The sequence below is a fragment of the Danio rerio genome, chromosome 9 (genome assembly GCF_052040795.2).
Source record: "Danio rerio strain M-AB ecotype USA chromosome 9, GRCz13ab, whole genome shotgun sequence".
In the NCBI taxonomy this organism is placed as follows: Eukaryota; Metazoa; Chordata; class Actinopteri; order Cypriniformes; family Danionidae; genus Danio; species Danio rerio.
Genome location: NC_141029.1, coordinates 51,494,718 through 51,511,439, shown reverse-complemented (window position 1 = coordinate 51,511,439; position 16,722 = coordinate 51,494,718). Strand labels below are relative to the sequence as shown.

At 35.7% G+C, this 16,722-nt stretch overlaps 1 protein-coding gene across 5 annotated transcripts in view; it reads left to right on the top strand.

The window, feature by feature from the left end:
• Nucleotides 1-16,722, top strand: part of xirp2b (xin actin binding repeat containing 2b) — a 221,409-nt gene that overhangs the window by 179,836 nt on the left and 24,851 nt on the right. For 3 of the 5 annotated variants that reach the window (XM_087268418.2, XM_087268420.1, XM_087268419.1), the window contains one exon: nucleotides 11,450-11,536. In XM_087268418.2, coding sequence (XP_087124544.1) covers nucleotides 11,450-11,536 — 87 coding nt within the window. Of the gene's footprint in view, nucleotides 1-11,449; nucleotides 11,537-15,533; nucleotides 15,648-16,722 lie in introns of all 5 variants that reach the window. The other 2 variants (XM_087268416.2, XM_087268417.1) reach the window with 1 other exon arrangement.

Here is a 16,722-nt window from a genome sequence, read left to right as displayed (position 1 = left end):
TATTCCTCTGATTCTTCTTCTGAGACTGCATTTCTAAACACATCTCCTCCTGGGGCTTTCAACTCAGCAAAGACCTTCTGGCAAATATGACGTTTTATACTTCTTCTTTTCTCTCTAATCTGACTTAGTTTTCTTTAAAATCCCTCTGAAAATGTTCATTTGTTTGTAGGACTTTCATTGTGGAAAATTTTAAAAGCTCAAAAGATCAAAACTAGCATAACTAGCTAGCTTTACAACTAGTTTTAAACATGTTATGCTAAATCAATGTGCTAAATCATATGCTACAACATTTTTGTTCATGCTAGAAATTTGATATTTCATGCTAGAAGCATGTTAACAACATACTGATTCTTGTTGGCAACATGTTTATTCACAAACTTGCTAAATCTTGCTAGAAGCATGTTAGCAACATATTGATTTTTGCTAGCAGCATGTTTATTATTGCTAAGAACTTATTTAATCATGCTAGTAGCATGTCAACAACACATCGATTCTTGCTTGCAACATGTTTATTCATGCTAGAAACATGTCATAAACATGATCCTTGTTAGCATGTTTATTCATAAACTTTCTAAATTTAGCTTGAAACATATTAGCAACATATTGATTCTTGCTAACAACATGTTTACTTCTGCTAAATTGTGTTAAATCATGCTAGAAGCATGTTAGCAACATATTGATTCTTGCTAGCAACATGTTTATTCATGCTAGAAACTTGCTAGATCATGCTAGAAGAATGTAAGCAACACTGATTTTGTTAGCAACATGTTTATTCATGCTAAATCTTATTAGTCATGCTAGAAGCATGTTAGCAACATACTGATTCATGCTAGAAACTTGATAAAACAACATATTGATTCATGCTAGCAACATGTTTATTCATGCTAGAAACTTGTTAAATCATGCTAGAAGCATGCTAGCAACATATTGATTCATGCTAGCAACATGTTTATTCATGCTAGAAACTTATTAAATCATGCTAGAAACATGTTAGCCACATATTGATTCATGCTAGCAACAAAATTATTAATGCTAGAAACTTGTAAATCATGCTAGAAGCATGTTAGCAACATGTTGATTCATACTAGCAACATGTTTATTCATGTTAGTAACATGTATTCATGCTAGAAACTTGTTAAATCATGCTAGAAGCATGTTAGCAACATATTGATTTTTGCAAGCAAATTGTTGACGTGTTGTTAAGCAGGAACTTTATTTCTATTTAGGAGAAATAAGTTCATGTTTATTTAGTCAAGTACACATTTAAAAAATTACTTCTTTTTGATCAATCTGAGTTTAGTTGAGACAACAGGATATCGATTTGCAGGAAACATTCTAGCAACATGCTAAATTCTGCCTATTTTCATTCATATTAGAAACATGTTAGTTATGTGTTGATTCTTGCTAGAAACTTGCTTAATCATGCTAGATGCATGTTATCAACTATTTATTCTTGCCAGCAGCATGTTTAATCATGTTTGAAAGTCATGCTTAATGCATGCTGGCAACATGTTAATTCTTGCTAGCAACATGCTTGTTCATACCTGCAAAATCAGGCTTGAAACATGTTAACAACACATTGATTCCTGCTAGCAGTATATTCATGCTAGAAAACTGATTATCATGCTAGAAGCATGTTAGCAACATATCGATTCTTGTTAACAACATGTTTATTTATCTTAGAAACTTGCAAAAACATCCTAAAACATGTTAACAATGCACTGATACTTGTTAGCAACATGTATTCATAAACTTGGTAAATCTAGCTAGTAGCATGTTAGCACCATATTGATTCTTGCTTGCAGCATGTTTATTCATGCTAGAAACTTGCTAGATCATGCTATAAACATGTCAACAAGTTGATTCTTGCTAGCAATATGTTTATTTATGCTAGAAATGTAATGAATCATGCTAGAGGCATGTTAGCAACATGCTTAGTTTTGTTAGCAACATGTTAATTCATAAACTTGCTAAATCTAGCTAGAAATGGGTTAGCACCATATTGAGTTTCGTAGCAACATGTTTATTCATACTCTAAACTTGTTAAATCATGCCAGGATCATGTTAGCAACATATTAATTCTTGCTAGCAATATGTTTATTCATGCTAGAAACTTGCTTAGTCCTGTTAGAAGCATGTTAGCAAAAAATGTTTTCTTCCTTGCAATGTTTATTCATGAACTTGCTAGAAGCATATTAGCAACATACTTGCTAGAAGCATGTTTATTCTTTGGTAAAACATGGCTAATCATGCTACTTGAAACTTGATAAATCATGCTAGAAGCATGTAAACAACTTGATTCTTGCTAAGAACATGTTTATTCATAAACTTGCTAAAGCTTGCTAGAAGCATGTTAACAACTTGATTCTTGCTAGTAACATGTTTATTCATGCTAGAAACTTAATAAATTATACTAGAGGCATGTTACCGACGCATTGATTCTTGTTAGAAACATGTTTATTCATAAACTTGCTAAATCTTGCTATGAACATGTTAGGACCATATTGATTCTTGCCAGCAACATGTTTATTAATGTTAGGAGCTTGCTGGATCATGCTAGACGCGTGTTAGCAACACATTGATTCTTGTTAGCAACATGTTTTGTCATACTAGAAACTTGCTAAATCTTGCTAGAAGCATGTTACCAGCACATTGATTCTTGTTAGCAACATGTTTATTCATGCTGGAAGATTTAAGATTTTTAGCATTATTTGTTAAATCATGTTAGAAGCATGTTAGCAACACATTGGTTTTTGTTAGCAACATGTTTATTCATGCTAGAAACTTGCTAAATCTAGCTAGAAGCATGTTAGCACCTTATTGACTCTTGTTAGCAACATGTTTATAGCAAGATTTAGCAAGTTTATGAATAAACATGTTAGGGCCTTATTGATTCTTGCCTGCAACATGTTTATTAATGTTAGGAGCTTGCTAGATCAGCTAGAAGCATGTTAGCAACACATTGTTTTTTGTTCGCAACATGTTTATTCATGCTAAAAACTTGCTAAATCTAGCTAGAAGCATGTTAGCACCTTTTTGACTCTTGTTAGCAATATGTTTATTCATAAACTTGCTAAATCTTGCAATAAACATATTAGCACCTTATTGGTTGCTAACATTTAATGCTGGTTACATTTACCCATCAAAGATTTCAGAGGTTTTATTAATGTTATATGAATAATTAAGTTAATTTATTTATTTCTAATTTATCTATCACATGAGTAAATACAGTATATTTGGTCAACTTTTTTGGACTGCATTAGCACAGGGATAACCTTAAAGCTAGCATTATTTAGTGTCTGAAACTTTTAAAAATAAAGATCAAGAAAGATCATCTTTTTTATCGTTCTGAAAGCAAGACATACACAAATAATTAAAATCAGTAAGTTGAGTTTGTGTAGTTTGTGGAACATTAAAAGGATTTGCAGTGTTGGCTTGTCAGTAATCCTCAGCTCACAGAGAAGTGTGCGTTAAATGATATTCAGCAAGTAGACAAATGAGAGCATAAGCTGACGTTATGTGTGTTAGTGCAGTTATTTGAGCGAAGGATGAAAGGATTCCACTGCAGCAGGTCAACTCATTATCTCTGCTTTCTCTTGCTCACAGTCACACTCATTCATTAGACGTGTCTGTATGTGTGTGTGTGTGTGTGTGTTTAAACTATAACTCGCATCAAATTTTTTTGTGTTTGGTATGTACGATGTATTTTTGAGCTTGTTTTCCTTATCTTGTTTTTCTGGATAATGAGGTCTGTGTTTATCTATGTACAAGTTAGACCAGTATGTATTTTTGCGCTTATATATAAAGGCTATTTTCAGTTTGGATTATCTAATACAACCGGGAATTATTGACAACTAACTTTTAAGATTTTTTTTCTTTCTTCAGTAAAATCGCCACAGTATCTGCTTGTGTTTGTTTAGTTATAATAATATTTATGATAGTAATAATAATAATATTTAATACCAAGAAAAACGCTAAATTTTTCCTTGTTTTTATTTTAATTTAGTTTATTTTAATTTTATTTGTGTTTATTTTACAATTAATAATAATAATAATAATAATAACATGAATAACATTATTAACAATAATAATAATAATATTTAAAACACATTATTGTCAACTATATGGATGCAACTATTAAATGATTTCAATATTAATAATTCTTTAATTCGTCACGGTTAATTAATTGTAAAGGCTTCTCAACACCGCTTGTTTGCACAGAACAAAGCTGCTGTTACTAAATTTGTTAACTGTGTGCTAGTTTAAAGTTCCGAGCATGTGCATCGAGGCTAATAGACACGCACACTGGATTAACTAAGGCTGAAGCTAGCAGCATAAGGTCGTTTTTATATCAGGTCTTTTCAGGCGCAAATTCATTATTTCCTTTGGAGGCACATGGCGCGATACGCTCGTGCTTTACCTAGTTGAAAACATCTTATCTTTTAAAATGCAGTGATCTACAAAGCTCGCTGAAATGGTGAAGGAAGCAAGGCACTTGCACTTTCCACACACTTTTAGACGCAATATGTGAACGTCCACTAACTCCATTTTCTCTAAAGAAGCGACTGAAGTGGGCCGTTTTTGCATCACCTTTTTTGCACAATGTGCTGTAAAAAGTTTGCTGCTAAAACACATCAAACACATCTAATTTGATGCAGCAGCTTCGGGATCACCATCCAGCTGTGCACGCTAAAGTAAAGGTAAAATGGTAAAATCCGTAACTACGGTAAATTTCGTTACAAATTACTTGAATGAAATTCGTCGGTAGGGTATTAAATATTAATAGTGTCAGAATCAATGCTGTAGCGGTAAAAGTTGTGTGTGGCATTCAGTCAGTGGTGGTTCTACAGGGTGGGCCATTTATATGGATATACAACACAATCTCACGGCAATTCGGAACTTTTTGATTTAGTGGCTAATTCGTATGAATTCGTACGATCTAATTCGTACAATTTAGTACGACTTGCTCATCCCCCAATGACGGTTGGGTTTTGGGGTTGGGGTTAGGTGCCACGCCTCATTTTTAAAATCGTACAATTTCGTACGACTGAACTCGTATGAATTAACCACTAAACTGGCAAAACGTAAAATACTTAAGTTTTCTCGTGAGATCAGGCTGGGATTTTTCCTATTAAAATGGGAATGGTTGGTGATACTAACGTCCTGTTTGTGGCACATTAGTATTTGTGAGGTGCAAACTTTTCAAGATGGGTGGTGACCATGGTGGCCATTTTGAATTCGGCCATCTTGGATCCAACTTATGTTTTTTTCAACAGGAAGAGGGTCATTTGACACATCAAACTCATTGGGAATTTCACAAAAAAAACAATGGCGTGCTTAGTTTTAACATAACTTTATTCTTTCATGAGTTATTTACACGTTTCTGACCACTTACAAAATGTGTTCAGTATGCTGCCCATTGTGTTGGATTGTCAATGCAATCCTCATCTCCCATTCTTCACACACTGATAGCAACAACGAAGGAGAAATGCCAGCACAGGCTTCCAGTATCTGTAGTTTTAGGTGCTGCACATCTTGTATCTTCAGGACCTCAGTTTAAAGTCTCATCCAAAAGACGGCGCTCACTGAGCAGAATAGAGTCCCCATCACTATACTGGGGCATTAGGGCCCACACAGACCACAGGTTGGGCACCCATCTGCTGGCCTCACTAACACCACTTCCAGCAAACTAGCTTTCCCATGTAGTGTCCCATCCAGGAACTGACCAGGCACAGCCCTGCTTAGCTTCAGTGGGCGACCATGTGAGAGTTGCAGAGAATAGCTTGTGTCATAGCTGCCTGGCAGTTTACATGGCGCCCTGGGCAAACCACCCCAAATACACCTCAAAAAAGTCAATTAATTAATTAAAAACACTTGTTAAAAACAAAATAAATGAAATTAATATACATTTCATGAATTCATACATATAAATAACACATTCAAATATGCACACATTATTCAGACTTCATATTTATCAACCAAAAGCAAATTGTCTTATATTATTATATGAAAATATTATTATATAAATATTAAATAAAAATATTGTAATATTTTTTATCACTTTAAAAACTTCCATCGGTTTTGAGAGCAGACAATGAACTTTCAATGAATTTTCAAACACTTCTTTGCTTTGAATCAGAGATTGTGCTGTTGTGATTCATCTCAGAAGTCCGCTGGTTTGGTTAATGACTTGAAACTCTTTATTAAAGTGCGTTTTTGAAGTCCTCGTGGAGAAAATAAAAAGTCTTTGAGCAGAATGAATTAGGAGGCGGTCAGTGTTGCTTCTGCTTTGAGGAGTGTTTTCAGCTCTGAAATTCAGTTACCTTTGCTTTAATGATGCAATTTACACTGAACTTCACTTATACTTGCCTGCCTGGTAAATATGAGCCAAGAAGGCTATGCCTTTATTGTTTAACCTTTTGATATTTTATCCTGAAATGTAAAAAAAAGATAGTTGTTTAGTTGTTTTTTGGATGAAGGTAAAGCTTTTTTATCTTTAGACCCTTTCAAGCAGTTTGTGTTGATGTTGGTGATGTTAGATGGGTAGTTTAAAGACGCTCTGACTTCAAGACTACCAAAACTAACTTCTGCAGTTCTCCAGATGTGAGAGGTGTTTTTGGCCTCTCGAACTTACACACAAAATCCTACAGCTGATTCAGAACACTTTTTGGCTACCCTTCGTAAAGTTTAGGTCACAATCCATGTTATTAATACTGGCTTATTACAGTGACTGCCTGTTATTAGGATGTTAACTTTTTATTAGGAGTTATAAAGTCTGATCTTCTGCATCCCTAATCATGCCCAAAACCTAAACCCAACTTCCACCGTACTAACTATTAGGAAATTAGCAGTTCATTAAGCTAGTAGTGTTAATTAATGGTTTGTTAATACCGTGAATTGTGACCTAAAGTGTTACTTTTTAATTACATAACAATTCATAACAGATATCTTCATTATTGTTCTGTTGGTTCAGATACTTACATCCACTTTTAAACCTTTTTCAAATCTCTATTCTTTGGTTTTACTCATTTGGCATTTGGGTTTTCATATTAATTTTATTAAATCAGTGGTTCTCAAACTGTGGTAAGTGTACCACTACTGGTACACAGGCTTCCTTCTAGTGGAACGCAGAGATATCGAATGTGTCATATGTACATGCTACATATACTTCAAAATGTATCAAAAAAGATTTATATATGAATATGACATACGTTAATATTTATTTTATGACATATAACCTATATTGCTGAGGTCCAGGCAACATTTCCAGGTGTTAATGAATTGGCTACTCTATGTTAATACTTTACATTCAAGTACAGCACTTTTTTTTACTTTTTAAGAACATTAACCTACTATTTTTAACTTTTAAAAGCACCTGTTAATTTAAATGTTGACGTTTTTAATTTTTTATTTTTTTTTACATATAAGCACAGTACAGTGTTAACGTTCAGACTATTTATAATGTTTAAAATGGCTGACAATAATAAATATTCGTAATAATAGAAATTAATCTTCCAGTTTAGAACTGTGCAGAGCTGTAGCTGCTTTACTGGGCCTACTACGCTACTGTATTTCAATACTGCTTATTATGGTGGTATTTAAAGAGACAATTTTTTTCTAAGGTGGTACTTGATGAAAAATGTTTGAGAACCACTGTATTTCATGATATTAATTAAAATTTATTTATTTGCACACACACATGATTAGCCCTTCTATGAATTTGTATTTCTTTTTTTTTTTTTAATATTTACCAATCAATGTTTAACAGAGCAAGGACTTTTTCTCTGTATTTCCTACAATATTTTTTCCTCTGGAGTCTTACTTGTTTTATTTTGGCTAGAATAAAAGGTTTAAAATAAAAACATTTTAAGGCTCAATATTATTAGCCCCAGCAATATTGTTTTTCTTTAATTGTCTATAGAGCAAACCATCGTTACACGATGACTTTTCTAATTACCCTAACTGTCTTAGTTTCCCTAATTACCCTAGTCATAATACATTTTGTGAGCATTACTTTATGAGCAGTTTACTTCATTCCGTTTGTTTCCAGCTGATTGTTTTGGTTCAAATCACATGTGAATTATTTTCAAATAGTCTAATGTCTGGCTCATTCTGAAAACGTAGTCCCGTGGACGTTTCCCAGGAGGTAAGTATTTTTGCAGTTTTTGTTTTGGCGAATCCGCGACAGGCTGATGTGTGCGCTTTATAGTCTCTCGCGAATGCCGTTTACGCCCATGCCGTTCTCATGTAAACCCACCAGACGCTGCTGTTGATTGACCGTCTGTCTGACTGACTGAATAATTGACTGGGTGACCAGCCAATCGACAGACCCACCCTCCTCCTTCCCTAAACCCAACGAATTTTACCGATTGACCCGCCCACTTACTTCCCTAAACCCAACCAACGATTTACAAAAGCCGTTTGGAAAAAGAAAAGCCGTCGTCTAATTTTTACCACGTTTTCAGGTTTTACCACATTCTCACCATGTTATTCACTCGTTCGTTTTATTTTTTGGATTCTGTTTTTGTCTTAACTGATTTCTAGAACCGCTCTTCCCTGGACTCAAACCCGGTCGTCGTCAAGTACACAACGAGTTAACTAGACAAACTGGTTGCAGCGGGAAAGCCCTCCACACAGAGGTAAGCGGTCAGCTGGTTAGCGCGAAAAGGAACGCCGTTACACCACCCCATAGCGTTTGCTTAAAAATTTTTTGTACCTCCGGTCTCCAGAAACGTCCATGGAACTACGTTTTCAGATTGAGCCTGTGTTGGTTCTGTGTGTGTGTGTGGGACTGTGTGTGTGTTGGCACGTATTCTAACACTACAAAATCTGCTCATCTGAGGACTAAAAGCATTAAACCTGCTGCTTAACAGTAATTGACAGCCCCAATCTTAATCCTGAAATGGAAAATCAGGAATGTGTGTTAATTCTGAGCTTTAATTTGTGCTTATGTGATGCAGATTTCATGCAAATGTGCATAAATGATTTTTTTGGTTTAATCCACGATGCATTACAGATCACCAGTAAATGTTATTTGCTGTTTGTGTATTCACAGAGATTTGAGTAAAGATCCTGCAGCATTTTGTTTACAAAATATTTCTGATGAATTATTGTTGATGCTCTGTTTTAGTTGGTTGAAAACAATTTTTGCTGTTTATTTTACAGTTGAAGTCAAAATTATTAGCCCCCTGTTTATTTTTACCCAATTTCTGTTTAACGGAGAGATTTTTTCAACACATTTCTAAACATAATAGTTTTAATAACTAATTTCTAATAACTGATTTATTTTATATTTGTCATGATGACAGTAAATAATATTTGACTAGCTATTTTTCAAGACACTTCTATGCAGCTTAAAGTGACATTTAAAGGCTTAACTAGGTTAATTAGGTTAACTAGGCAGGTTAGGGTAATTAGGCAAGTTATTGTATAACGATGGTTTGTTTTGTAGACTATCGAAAAAAATATAGCTTTAAAGGGCTAATAATTTTGATCTTAAAATGGTTCATAAAAAATTAAAAACTACTTTTATTCTAAATAAAACAAATAAGACTTTCTCCCGAGAAAAAAATATTATCAGACATACTGTGAAAATTTCCTTGCTCTGTTAAACATTATTTGGCAAATATTTGAAAAAGAAAAAATATATAAAGGGGGGCTGATAATTCTGACTTTAACTGTATATGTATATAATTGACTAAAACTACAATGATTCAGAAGATTGAAATATGACTCAAAATAAATGGCAATTTAATCAAAACAATAAGACTATGGCCCTGTATACACTAATATGCTTCAGTGTAAACTGAAAACAGAGCATTTTGGAAATGCTGAAGAGGCTGTTTTTGTTTTAAAATATGGAAAACAAACTCCCTAGGACACAGCGGGATCTTAAAAGGGAACAGTGTAGGCTACTTTTCAGTGTCATTCACATACCCTGGCTACATTGTTTCACTATCTTAACAACAAAATGAAAAGTTGGGAACTGCCTATTTTCATTATAATATTAACTTAACAGATACTAAAAATGTTGAGGCCATATTTATTTGATCGTCATCTTCACCATATGCATATTTATAACAAAATGGAGCCAATAACATCACTGCCTCCTTTAATTTTCATTGAAAAATATGAAACATACCCTCTCTTATATCAGTTTAATAATCAATAATGGTCATTATAAAAATATAACGTACAATAAGGGCCTACTCACACTATGTCATCTGTACCGTGCCCAGGCCCGTTTCCCGGATCGTTTGAGAAGTGTGAGTGTGCTGAATCGGGCTCAAGCACGGTTCACTTGGACTTTGGCCCGGTACGCTTGTGTGTGAGTGCAAAACGCGCCAAAGCCCGAAACTGAAAGCAAGGTGTGACTTTTAAGGCACTGTTTCATATGGATTTATTAATAATTCTGTTCAGTGAACGCAAAGTGCCGTAGTTTATTAAAGACGCAAACCCCTCACTGCACGACAGCTGCTCACCTTCAGCAGACCTGTTCATTCCTGCAGCACGAGAGCTTTATGATTGTTTATGAGCGCCAAAAGTGGCGGATCTGTTCGGCGAAATATCTGACTGCGTCACCGCATCCCTAAGGACTGTTTGGCAAAATATTTGACGGCATATCAAACGACTGAAACGATATAACTAGAGAAATCTCCACTGTGCTGTTGATTGAGAGCGCTACTCACTGAACAGCGCAGCAGTGATGACGTAAGCGTGCCGAAGCCCGCTTGTGGTGTGAGCGCGGGCCATCGGGGGAGACGGGAGGGGGGACAAGCGTGCTTTGGCCCGGTTCGAGGCAACTGTACCTAGTGTGAGTACGGCCTAAGTTTATATATTATAGAAAATAAAGGCAAGCGATCAGCCACATGTGCAGAATCATTGTACGTGGGTACATAATAATAATAAATGAACTTATCTTTGCCCTCAGACAAAACACGTTACCTAAGAACAAGTAAAAGACTCAAAAGACCAAAGAGTTTTTAGACAGAAACAAGATGAATTAAATATCTCGTTTAACAACTACAGTGAGATTAGATCCAGTGGAGTGCGCTGCTCTCACCTGGGAAGGTGTGCTCAAAGCACCCGCTGACTGCCTTGAGCTCAGACATCCACATACACTGCAGCGCATACCAGAGTGTGTGTGTGTGTGTGTGTGTGTGGTCACCTAATGTGCGTTTTCAGTGGTGTAGTGTGGACGTGGATTGTTTTCCTTTTAAAATGTTGTTTTTAAACTTAAACATGTAAGTGTAAACATGGCCTAAAACAAAATCTAAGTTTACTGTCGAAATATACTGTGGTATCATCGCTTTGTTTATTTCTGTTTAGCTCAAACAAATATAGTGACAATATAAGCAGCCTGTGTGAGCCCTTTTTTGAAAAGTGTGTGTGTGCGTTTGCTTGTTTCCCATGTCTCCTCTTCTAACAGCTCTGGTCTTGTGTCACACAGGAGGTGTCAGATTCATCAGTTTTGAGTGTGTCGAGCAGCGCAGCGAGTCGTCAAGCCTCACAGCAGGTCTTCCTCCAGGATGAAAGGGTACGGACGTCTCCGACAGGCCTGCTGCTAATAACTCTCCATTTCACAAGTCCACGCTAACAGTAGCGGCTCTCAACGACAATCACACAGCACTTAGATTACAGCTCCGGGTCTCCATAAGCACAGCTCAAATGCCTTCTTTTCTGTTTACTCTGTCACTTCAACCCATCAATTTTAAATCATGCGCAAAATGTCATTTCGAGGCTGGAGGTTTGAAAACATGAAAAGAGTCACTTTTTTGTGTTTATGCATTTTGGCAGATGCGTTTATGCAGAGTGACTTGCATTGCATTTAAAGGTATAGTTCACCCCAAAAAATTTACTTACTATTTACTCACCCTCAAGTGGTTATGAACCTTTATGAGCTTCTTTTTTTCTGATGAACGTAAAAGAAGATATTTTGAAGAATGTTGGAAACCAGTAACCATTGACTTCCATAGTAGTAAAAACAAATGCTATGGAAGAATGGTTACCAGTTTGGGGGACATTACTTTAAAAAAGTAATCAGTTATGACCCATTTCCAGTGAGTGGTACAGTACAGTATGGTACAAATCGGGGTAACTCTTTATTTTGATGGTCCATTTGAGTATTAGTAGACTGTCTGCTTAATATCTGTTGATACTGCTCCTTCAACAGACATTTAACTGACTATAAGAAACTTTGCAAGTACATGAGTACATGCCAACTTACACAAACCCTAACCTAACAGTCTACTTATTCTAATGAGAATTAGTTGCAATGTAACTTAAATTTAACAAATGGACCATCAAAATAAAGTGTGACCCAATTCTGTAGGATTTTATGGCCGTTTCCACTGTCAAAAGGTACCTAAAGCGAACCATACCGTACCACTTTTTGGGTAACCTTTGCAAAGGGTACCTAGCACAACAAAAGGGTACCAAAAGGCGGAGCTAGACCCGCAACTGAACACTATTGGTTTACAGAGAAACGTCACTCATGCAGGAGAATGAAAACAAAGGAGTGGCCATTTTTAAAAACACAGCCGAGACATTTTACCGTAATAATATATACTGTACATATAATAACAAACCATGGTCGACCCGAGCTCAAACAAACCTTGTCGTCACCTTGATGAACAGCCACAAAGCCAAGGAGAAAAGCGGAGTTTAGCCTGTGCACCGTAGTTGTTTACAAGGCCATCTAAAGCGCGAGCACTTTCGCTTATTTATGAGCTTCTTTATTCTGTTGAACACAAAAGAAGATATTTTGAAGATTGTTAGAAACCAGAAACCATTGACTTCCGTAGTAGGAAAAACAAATGCTATGGAAAAATAATTACCAGTTTTGGGGATGTTACTTTAAAAAGTATTCAGTTATGGCCCCTTTCCACTGAGTGGTACGGTACAGAATGGTAAAATTCGAGTTAACACTTTATTGTAATGGTCCATTTGAGTATTAGTAGACTGTCTGCTTAATATTTGTTGATACTGCTCCTTCAACAGACATTTAACTGACTATAAGAAACTTTGCAAGTACATGTGAACTTACACTAAACCTAACCCCAGCCTAACAGTCTACTTATATTCTAAGGAGAATTAGTTGCAATGTAACTTAAATTCAACAAAGGGACAATCAAAATAAAGTGTGAACCAATTCAGTAGGCATTTGACAATTGCCGTTTCCACTGTCAAAAGGTACCTAAAAGCGAATCGTTCTGTAACACTTTTTGGGTAACCTTTGCAAAGGGTACCTAGCACGACAAAAGGGTACCAAAAGGTGGAGCTAGACGCGCAACTGAACACTATTGGTTTACAGAGAAACGTCACTCATGCATACACAAGCAGGAGAATGAAAACAAAGGAGACGCCATTTTTAAAAACACAGCCGAGACATTTTACCGTAATAATATATACTGTACATATAATAACAAACCATGGTGGTCCCGAGCTCAAACAAACCTTGTCATCACCTTGATGAACAGCCACAAAGCCAAGAAGAAGAGCAGAGTTTAGCCTGTACACCTGTGTTTGCAAGGCCATCTAAAGCGCGAGCAGTTTCACTTATTTATGAGCTTCTTTATTCTGATGGACACAAAAGAAGATATTTTGAAGAATGTTGGAACCAGTAACCATTGACTTCTATAGTAGGAAAAACAAATGCTGGGGAAGGATGGTTACCAGTTTTGGGGACGTTACTTTAAAAAGTATTTAGTCACTGAGTGGTATGGTACAATTCGGGGTAACACTTTATTGTGATGGTCCATTTGAGTATTAGAAGACTGTCTGCTTAATATCTGTTGATACTGCTCCTTCAACAGACATTTAACTGACCCTATTCCCAACAGTCTACTTATATTCTAAGTAGAATTAGTTGCAATGTAACTTAAATTCAACAAAGAGACCATCATTTAGGCATTTGACAATTGCTGTTTCCATTGTCAAAAGGTACCTAAAAGCGAACCGAACTGTACTACTTTTTGGGTACCCTTTGCAAAGGGTACCTAGCACGACAAAAGGGTACCAAAAGGCGGAGCTAGACCCGCAACTGAATGCTATTGGTTTATAAAGATACGTCACCAGCGCGTATACAAGCAGGAGAATGAAAACAAAGGAAGCACCATTTTTAAAAACACAGCTAAGACATTACACCGTAATAATATATACATATAATAATGACTCATGATTGACCTGAGCTCAAACGAACCTTGTCATCATCTTGATGAAGCCATAAAGCCAAGAAGAAGAGCAGAGTTTACATTGTGCACCGTAGTTGTTTACAAGGCCGTCTAAAGTGGTTTTTGCTTACACGTGTGAGCTCGCCGCACATCTATATTTGCAATAGCAAACTTCTTGAGCCGATGATAATTACGTGCGCGTGATTATTGAAGTGCTTCTGACATCCGATCCTTTCAGAAACCGACAAACGCGACAGTGAAGTGTGAAAATAAAACAAAGGAGTAGCCTGAAAATAATTATTCTTTCAGCAACCTAAACCATCAACAAACAGTCATGTTTAACTGTTATAATTGCCTTTTGGACTATTATGAACTCAGAATTATGTTATGAGAATGTCCTAGTGAAGATTAAAGACACAGATGAGAGGTTTGCACTGACTGTGGGCGATGTTGCGTGATGTTTTTGAACCCAAATAAGGACTAAATGTATGCTGTGTGTAGTTTTTCTGTGATTGGTAACATATCAGAGACTGTATAGGGTCTGTATGTGTTCATATATGTTGCATTTATTTATTTTATATTATTGCAGATGTTATAGTTGGCTATTTCGCCCTATTATTGATCTGCAGTTATAATCAAATCTTGCTCATAGAAGGGTTGGTAGTGAACATTTATACACAAGTATGTATGTGTATAAAGCAGGGGTGGCCAACCCTGTTCCTGGAGAGCCACCTTCCTGCAGATTTCAGTTGTTACCCATATCAAACACACCTTAACCAATTAATTAGGACCTGAACACCACATGATAATTACAGGCAGGTGTGTTTGATATGGGTTGCAAATGAAATCTGCAGGAAGGTGGCTCTCCAGGAGCACGGTTGGCCACCCCTGGTATAAAGCATCTGTTTTGTGAGAAGTGCTTCTTATATGACATGTGAACTACCCATACAGCTTTACTTTGACATTTCCTAGGGTAAGAATGATGTCGACTGAAAATTTCTGTCAGACACCACACCCGCCAAAAAGGTACCTTTTGGCAGTAGAACCACAAGCCTGATAAAGGTGACCCGAACCGACCCATACCGTACCGTACAGTACCAGTCAGTGGAAATAGGCCATTAGTTACGTCTCATGAAGAGTAAACTGAGTTAGTATCAAGGTTATTATAGTTAACAAAAACATTTTTTACAAATTTTTAACTAAAACTAACTGAAACTGTATTGTGTATATACAAAACTAACTGAAACTAACTAAAATTATAGCATTTTTGTCTTTGCAAATGTATTTAATAGAAAAGCCTACTGTAAGCCTTTTAGAAGTAAATCTGTTTACTTCCCACTGCCTGGTGTTTGACCCGTACAGCACCTCAGAGTCTGTAATCCTGTTGCCATTGGCCAGATCGAGCCGATCCTTCTCCTGTCAGTCCTCTCTGTTGCTCCTGCGACAAAAACAATGAATGACCATGACAGCAGCACGGTGACAGCATTACATACGACCCAAACAGACACTTAAAAGTATTATTTAACATTCACATTATTAACAAACATATTAACAAATTGGACTTTTTAACCGGATCTTCCAGGTGAACCAGTTGAACTAGTTCACCAAATCGACTGAATCATTTGAAAGGATTTCTGTCTCCAGCAAACACTTTTGAGGTTCCTGTGAATAGAACCCATGACTTTGTCCTACCTTACAATGATCTTGAAGTTAAGGATGCTGAAAGTGATTAAATAGGAGGACAAGGAAAGGTTTTGACGAGACCCCATGACAATAGACACAAAAGAGTCATGACATTGTAGTCCAGTAGAATAATTCATGGGATATTGATCATCAAATTGAGCCAGCAGATCAGTGTCAGTGGAGTAGAATATTGATAAAACACTAAAATAATGAAACATGGCGCTTGATAAGACTGAATGTTCTTGCCTCAGATCCTTTTGAGTCAAAAGTCACTTTGAAAATGCCAAATTATTTGTTGTAATACATAAATTAATACATAAATAAAATAATAATATAAATAAAGGTTATGCTTTAAAATAATGAACCATTAGTTAATGTATTCACTAACATAAACAAACTACTAGTGATACATTTATCACAGTGTTTGTTCATCTTTGTTAACGTTAGTTAATGTTATTTAAGTTAAATAATGTTAGTTTATTGTGCATTAACTAGTGTTAAGAAGTTCACCTTTGTATTTCAATAATGCAGTTAATGTTTAACTATTATTAATAAATGCTATATAAGATCATTGATATTTATTGTTAGTAAATATATTAATTAACAGTAACTAATGGGCTGTTATTCTGAAGTGTTACCAAAAAAAAAAAAGGTTTTAAAAATTTTAATTATTCGCGCCCCTTTTATTTTTTCCTTAATTTCTGTTTAATGGAGAAAAGATATTGTCAACACATTACTAAACATAATAGTTTTAATAACTCATTTCTAGCAACTGAATTATTTTATCTTTGTCATGACGACAGTAAATAATATTTGACTAGACATTTTTCAAGACACTTCTACACAGCTTAACATGACATTTAAAGGC